This window comes from Vulpes vulpes, chromosome 3 (assembly GCF_048418805.1).
Source record: "Vulpes vulpes isolate BD-2025 chromosome 3, VulVul3, whole genome shotgun sequence".
Classification (NCBI taxonomy): Eukaryota; Metazoa; Chordata; class Mammalia; order Carnivora; family Canidae; genus Vulpes; species Vulpes vulpes.
This window is the reverse complement of record NC_132782.1, coordinates 49,386,355-49,394,771: the sequence shown is the minus strand read 5'-3', so window position 1 is coordinate 49,394,771 and position 8,417 is coordinate 49,386,355. Positions and strand designations below refer to the sequence as shown.

General features: G+C 38.3%; 1 protein-coding gene across 1 annotated transcript in view; it reads right to left on the bottom strand.

Annotated features, from left to right (window-relative positions):
- Nucleotides 1-565: 565 nt before the first annotated feature.
- ATP13A5 (ATPase 13A5) overlaps nt 566-8,417 on the bottom strand; it is a 104,361-nt gene continuing 96,509 nt past the window's right edge. The window contains exons 28-30 of the mRNA XM_026016473.2: nt 6,264-6,352; nt 3,887-3,967; nt 566-2,246 (exon numbers count right to left, since the gene is read on the bottom strand). Coding sequence (XP_025872258.2) covers nt 1,989-2,246; nt 3,887-3,967; nt 6,264-6,352 — 428 coding nt within the window. The 3' untranslated portion in view covers nt 566-1,988. The remainder of the gene's footprint in view (nt 2,247-3,886; nt 3,968-6,263; nt 6,353-8,417) is intronic.

Sequence of the window (8,417 nt, the reverse complement as noted above, 5' to 3'; positions counted from 1 at the left end):
CCCATAAAAATGGCCATTCTTGGTGATGCACAGATTAAAACTGTACAGTTTGTGTTTCCTGTAGGTAATCATTTGATGTGTGGTCATGCTCATTGTGCTTTTGTCACATATTTCTTCCAAGACTATTAAACCTTTCTCTGAGAGTACTTTTAGCAAAGTCAGGTGTAGAGTTCAATTTTATCATGTATCCCCCCACACATACAAAGTTGTGTGAAATAAATATCATCTATCAAATAACAAATATGTTGTTGGAAAAACTGGGTGGAGGAAGCTGTGTATTTATTGAATAATGATTTTTTAAAAATATTTTTATGTTATTTAAATGTCATGGTGTATCGGTTAAATCTTTGATTCTAAAGGTCAAATTACTAAATACAGATATGCCAGTTCAAGGAAATTGAGTTGCCAGATATTTTAAGTTGACATACATTTCTTAATAATAATCGAAAAATCTTTTCATCCTTTGATCTTTCATTGGTAGTCACTAAGTTAAAATTTTTAAAACTTTAAAATTATCACTCTTCAAAGCTGCGCATCTAAGAAAAGGTTAAAAAAGCAAATAAAATGTGAATACAGAGGGTTTATTTTTATACGAATTGGCACTTATGCTGCTGGCTTGTATAACATAATATGTATTATTATTTACAGCAAAGCATTGCAGAAATGTTAAAAATATTTTTTTCAATCCTAAAGATTCGAGAATTGTAAAGGCATTATGAATCCATACATCACAGCAGTAGACACATCATTGGCACTCATGGGATGGAATTGGCACCAATGAAGATCTTAAATTGGCAAAATCAGATTTATTGTTACAAGGAAAGACTAGTAGCTAATTTAAAATGTTCACTAGGGATATATGTCCTCTCAAGGTCACAGTGAGCTTGATATATTAGAGATAATTGTGTACCGAATATATTTGCAGAGGATGTAAGTTTTCTTGTGGCATTAATGTGGCCATTAATAATTGATTGCAAATAATTGATTGCAAATAATTGATTGCAATAATTGATAGCAAAAAGATGAAAGGGAACTTAAGGTTGGTTAGCAGCCCGATGATTGTCATGCTGTAGATACATACGTTATGGGTATCTTCACTGGTTTTTTTTAAGATGAGCAACGCTGAGTTTGAAACAACTTTTCAGCTTAGAACTTGAGGTTTCATCTGTCAGTGGCAAAGAATAAATAGAAGTGCCATGCTTTTTTAAGTAAAAAGTACACTTTAACAGTTTATCCCATTATCTCCATGATTTACTCAGGATTTTCTAGCCCATTGACCTCAAAACAATATACTTTGGGAGATGCCAACATTGGTGGAGTTTGCTTAGATATAAACTGTGCCCAAGCCAAGATTATATGCAATTAACACACACCTCCATCACTCTCCACACCCACACTTACTACAATTAGAGCTGACTTTTCTGAAGTAAATGTCAATTCTTGTTTCTCTGTGAAAGCAATACAAAAGAAGCAAAAAGAGAAATTTTGCAACATTGGGGAAAGGTATGTATGTAAATGATCTTCTAAATTGAATATAAGGTTAAGTAAACTTGTGACAATTCATTGAGAGATACGCTCCCTCCCCACCCCCAAATTCTTTTATTTCTGTAGATGCAAATGCAAATATATTGGTGAAACTCTCAAAGATCAAAGTCTTCTTCAATTTTCCTTTGTTCTACAATGTTCATACCCCTAATTTCAGTTACATGAAAACTTGTGCATTTGAGCCAGGATAATGCTATGCAATTTGAATAATTTATTAGGGGGAAGAAAAAGATCATCGAGCAAGTGCATTCTCTTCCCTAACAGCAGAGGAGGATACAGTCCAAATAAGCATAAAGTTCTCTTTTGCAAGGTTCAATACCTTGAGAAATGCACTTCCTCTCCACTGGAATGGAGAGAGAAGAGGGTAGACTATCGTCACCTTTCCACAATGGTTCCGTTTCAAGGAACAAGGAGATGTGAAGCATGTATGACAACAATTCTGATTACAGCCTCGTCCAAAAATGCTCTTCCGGGGTTTGGCCTCCCAATTCTGATTTTGCTCTTGGAATCTGTTCAGGGTCCTCATAGCCAGGATTGATGAATCCATTTTCACCATCACCCGAATAATCTGTTCTGTGTGTGGGAGGCCAGGTGGAATCTTCTGCGAGCTTTTTCTGCCAGTTCCTATACTGGCTTTTAGAAGAGAATCCACATTCTTTTTTGATCCATAGCCAGAGCTTTCGGTTTTGAAGGATGACATCCTGAGAAATCAGGCGGAGAAAACCATCAAACTATGATTCCACTTTCCCCTGCAGCCAGGTTGCTCACCACTGTGCTCTGTTCCCCCAGGCCTTCCTCTGAGACTTACTCATCACTGCTGCTTCTGTGGCAGCTTCTCCCTGCCATCCCCACGAAGTCCCTGATTCTTCCCCTTGAGAAGGAAGAGTACTTGTGTTCATAGAAACCCGCCCAAAGCTTACAGCCTTTCATTTCTACAGATGTCCTAGCTAAATCCTGGCTGGCGATTCACTTAGAAGTATTTTACTGCCAGACTGAAATAACAAAATAATGTACTCAAAATCATGAAAAGAAAAAAAAAATATCACTGCTACCTGCCACATGCCACATGTGAGTTGCCATATAATGGTTCTCTGAATGAATGGATGGACTCCAGGAATCAAATGGTTTTGCTTTCCTTTGGTGGGGGGAGCAGGGAGGGGGGAGGGATTCCTCTTTTTTTCTTTATAATAGAAATGGTCAAATTTTGCATTCCACTTTTGGTGATGCTAGACTTTCTGTCATAATTTGTAGCTATGGTCTTAATAATTACTTTTTAAAAAAGATTTTATTTATTCATGAGAGAGACAGAAAGAGACACAGGCAGAGGGAGAAGCAGGCTCCATGCAGGGAGCCCGATGCGAGACTCGATCCCAGGACTCCAGGATCATGCCCTGCGCTGAAGGCAGACACTTTAACCGCTGAGCCACCCAGGTGTCCCTTAATTATTACTTTTAATGATCATAAACCATATTTTCAAATTGCTGTATAGCTAAACAAAAAACATCTCTACTTTTGAACACATGAGTCGAGTCTAAAATTTTACCACCATCAATAATACTATAATGACTACCTTCATATGTATGTTTTTTTCTCTTCTTTTAGATTATTTAAAAATGTATATAGTCTCAAAAATTGAATTCCTTAAAAACTATGAGAAATTTTATACTCCTTGTATACAATATGTGTGTGTATATATATTTTTTATTTTATATATTTTATTATATATAAATATATATATTTTTAAATTTGATTGCTTCCTTTTCCCAAGGTATTTAAAATAAATGAATCTTTTTTTAACTTTCCCTTTAAAAAAATTAGTGCTCAACTCAAGCCTTTCACTGAGTAGATGAAGTCATTTAGTGACACTGAGTAGAAGAAAAATGCTATAGGGGAAGACTTTCAAGGGTAAGAATTGACTAGAATGAGCAATGGCTTCCTTTCTCTCTTAATTAAAGAAGCCCTTCTGAAGACAGTTCTTCACTCGAAAGGTCTCATTGAATTTTAGAGCTGGTAGGTCACCTGGTCTTGTCTCTACTAGCTTATGAGAATACTAGAAAAATACAATACAATGCCTTCATGGGAAATAAAATTAGAGTTAATCTGATGTTTTGTTTTCTATGCTACGGATCCTGAGAGCACTTCTACGTAGTCTTTAGAGAATTTTAAATCACTCTCCAAGGTATTTCCCCCAAAGTGAACATGTACAATTTTTACAAACCATTAATAACTATCACTTTTGGGGATAAAAGAGGTTGCTCTAAAAAAGAAGCATGTATTGGGAATAAGACCCTTTATTTATTTCCCTAGAAAGAGAATAAGAAGCATACAGAAATCACTTTACCTCTACAAAGAAAGCCACACAGAATTGGGTGAGGACTGCCACCAAAATCGAAACCCTCCATGATGTCAGGGTTGGGATAAGCTGTTAAAAAAGAAATACCTTTATACGTTGCATACCTTACATTTTGAAAAGAAAAAAAAGTCTTGTTTAATTTATATATTTGTAACAATCCTCTGAGCTTGGAGGATAGGCATTACTTTCTCCATTTCACAGATGAGGTCAGAACCTTGGCCAAGGATTCAAAGCCAATCAATAAATGGCAGAGCCAGAATTCAATTGAGAACCAGCTGCCTCTTGGCCTGTGCTCCCTCCACTGCCTGACAATAGACATTTGGTAAATGTGCTCTGGGTCACAGACATGAGACAAAACACTTTGGAACCTGTGTGTTCCTCTTCATTTTTGTCTTTCAAATAGAGGGAAGAGAATACAAGATTAGATCATTCATCTAATAATATTATTGCTTCTAATCCTTGCAAAGTAAGATCTACTTGGAATTTATTCAGTAAAATTGATACATGAGTAAAACATTAAGGGGACAGAGGTTCAAGTTACTTTTGAAACTAGGTGAACATTTTCTGAACAAGGGTTGGCAGCCCTAAATCTAACAGCTTGATGAAAGTTGAACCCACCCAACCCACTTCCTTTTAAGGATAAAGGGTACATACTGACCACCAACTATGATTATTTTAATAGGTGTGAACATTACAACTTCCCATGCTGCATCAATAGCAAAAGACTAGTCACACGTGCCCTTTCTGACCCAAAGTAAAGGACAGGGACTTAGCTGCATTTAGGACTAAAGCCTCAGGCCCTTCACAGCGTCTAAATGCTCACCGACAATTCTCATCCCTAGTCTGATGCTGGTTATTTCAAAGTAACATGTTATTTTCTTCCGCAAGTACAGCCAGCCTTTCTGAAGGTTGTGACACAGCACCTGGGTGGGCAGGCCTGTATGGAGAAGGCTGCAAGATGTGGCAGCAGGTCAGATCCTCACAGAGAACCTGGCCCTTGCCCTCCCTGCTGCCCTTCACCCCGTGCTGGTCTGGGAGGTCTCTTCTCCATCTCTTGGCCCAGAAGACATTTGCCACTCTACTTTGGAATTATCTGCTTGTGGGATGGTCTTCCCTCCTAGCCCCTGAATGACTTGAAAGTGGTGTCCAATCTTACTCATCCATGGAGCTCCAGTGCCAAATATACTCTAAAGCTTCATGATGTCTTGTAAGTGACTAAATGGTCTAGGTTTTCATTTCCTAACTGTGTCTCTGCCCACAGCCTCTCTGCTCTAGCCTTCCTACCATTGGCTAATTAGTCTTTAAAGCCCTGCTGAAAAACTGCTCGGATGTCTTCAATGACCTCGTTGCTCTCAGGAGAGATCCCAACTGTCCCCAGCTGCCTTCATCTAGCCATGCCTTCCCCACATTCCACAGCATGTTGCCTCCATCTTTGCCAGTCTTTCAAGTGTTCTGTGAAACAAGCCTGGCTTTTGATTTTTATCTCTGCGACCCTACATTCTTTTGCATTTCCAAGACAAAAGTGTTTCTTTCAGCAGTTCTGTGCTTAGGCTGTTCTCCAGGTTGGACAGATCCCTATGTCTTACCTAGCAAAATCTAACCTATCCTCTGGGCACAGATCAAGTTGCACCTCCTCCACGAAGCCTCCCATGATAGCCACAGGCCCTACGAGAGTTCCTCCCTCCTGTATTCTTCCCATTTCTATGTTATACCTTCTTCAAGCATGGGTGGTCTCTGGTAACCATGCCACTATTTCTCTTGAGGGTGGCTCATCCTCACAATAAAACTATAGATTGCAAATCAAAAGCCAATCCTTCTCTTTCTTTTATTTCTCCCACAATGCTGGCTCCAAGAATGGGTTCAATGACTTCTTCATAAATTTTATTTTAACCCACTGCACCCTGGATTAAGTGATGTCCACTGAAATAAAACTCCCTATAGTTGATGTCTGACAGACAGAACAGGATTGGCCTGTAAGTCCTGCCTTTTCTTATTCCATTTGTAGCTACATTATAAAGGACTTCTACTATATGTTAAAAAATTAAACTTGAAGAATTAGTTATTGTATTAATACATTAATTTGTTTTGTTAGTATAACATGGAAGGATAAACTATCCACACATAGTATTTTTAAGTGTGAATAGGATAAATGTTCTCAATTAATAATATAGATCATCTGAAAACAATCAAGGAGTAGCATGTGAGAGTCAGGTCAATGAGAACTGCTGCTCTGGTAAATGAGAAGAGCCTCACAATATTAAATCATCAGAGAGAATATGGTAATAACTAACTTGCAAATTATGGTGCAGATATGGTCCCATCATACATATGAGTCACTGCAAATGAGATGATGAATAGCACTTACCTGCATTCCATGGTATATAGCTTGAAAGTCAGAAAACAGAATGAAAACTGTGAGGCCCAAGGCAGACATCAGCAGAAATGAAAACATATCTGAAGAAACACCAAAATTATTTTTAGATGCTAAATGAATGTTTCATATAATTTGGCACACATTGCAGAATCAATGATCTCTGTTGGGCAAATACCGGATACATCTTCAGATGTTTTGATATATCCTCATATGCTTTAAAATATGTTCTAATGCTTACAAGACAAAGGCAGAATCATAACATCTTTCTTTCAAAGGCGGGGAGCAGAAAACTGCCAATTAACTATATAGTAAACTCCATAAAGGAGGCATCTCAGCTGAGAAGTCCGGGGGAGCTGGGACATCCTGCAGGGACCAGCCCATGTAATTGGTCACCAAAGAAGCCTGACTCTCTAGGCCCTTACACGTCTAGTGAATCATGCGTGAGTGGATAGTCGGTCCTCTTGGCACCACTTCATTCTTCTTTGGTTGTCTAGAGAATAAAGTCCAGGGGTCTTTGACTTTCAAGGCCCTCCACAGTCTGATTTCTGATCTGCTCTCTGATCATTCTTCCTTAGGTGTCTTAGGGAAGTTAAATCACAAACCTGCCACTTCCACAGAGGCCTTTGTTGAAAACATACCCTGTGTAGATAATATTTTCCTGTCTTGGCAAGTTTCATTTTTTCTTTAGAAGGCCAATTCAAATACCATTTTCTTTTTAAAGACTTCTAAACCTCTCTTACAAAGTTTATTTCATATGGCTATGTGCCATTCTGCTTTGCAAGATCTTCCTTTATGTATCTACTAGACTGTAACCTCTTAAAAATGACTTTGTATGTCCTGTTTAGGACTCTGAAGTTAAAGAATGAGGAACTCTCATGTATGTCTGCTGGGTTCTTTCTCTCCAACCCGCCCAAATGGCTTTGTTTTGGGGAGCTAAACTTCCCAGGATGCACTGTGTCAACACCACTGCTCTTAGCCCTCCAACCTCACCCCTGCTTGTGTCTTTAGAGCTTTTAGGCACTTTGTAGATGGGGCCTTATAAATATTTTTGATAAGATTAGCACCTTCAGACCAAAACAATAGCATTTAATCTGTGTCACTATGATATAAATGATTCTTAGGAGCTTTAAAATTCATGAACAAACTAGATTTTCTAGTATATTCTAGATTTCTACAAAGTAGATTTCTCATATATTCTCCCTACCTCCTTTATTCCAGTGTTTATGGTCTGCCAGTCCCCAACTCGATATATATGTCTATACCAATCAGCAATCAGAGGTGACTACACCCCTCTATAGCTGGCCCTATTTTTTGAAGGAACCAGAGTTCTGTTTTCACTCTTGTGCACCAACACACTCCTTCATACTCTTCCAAGCTTCACTATATATATATATATATATATATATATATATATATACACACATACACACACGTATATATGTATATGTATACACACACACACACACACACGTATATATGTATATGTATACACACACACACAACCAGATGCAACACCTCCCAGAAGAATACCCAGGCTTGCTTGGGAGGGGTGTGAGGCAGAGAGAAGAAAAGCAGGAGCAGCAGGATCAGGTATCTCCCAAAATAAAATGATCTGAGCAACTTAGTGATAAGAAGAGCCTGAAGATGGCTATATAGATTTTTCATTTATTTCATTGTCTTCATGTCCCAAGGACCCAGCTGCTGGGAAGAAGATGATGCTTCAAATGTCCATGCTGATGAAGGCCTGGCTGTCACAGCAACTGAGCTGAGTGCTAAGCACATCACAATGTCCTTAGACTAATGATCTGAAAAGCAGGCCATGTGGGTGCACAAATGACCATTATGGAAGCAAAACTAGAAGGCCCTCATTTAATTCAGTTTTAACTGGAAAACAATGAAGAACTAAATGAATATTGCCTCCTCTGATCAATTGCTATTGATGAGGAAACGAAAGAGTGGGACTCCTTTTGCACAAGTAATTTGGAAAGACAGGCCCTGGGCAAGCCACTACAGGTTGTTTTCAGACAAAGAAGGGGAAGGGATCACAAATATTCACACCTGTTTCCATAAAAATTAAATTAGTATTTTTTTTATATCTCATCATCATAAAGTTGATCTCCTGTCAAAGGCTACTAAGAAAGATAC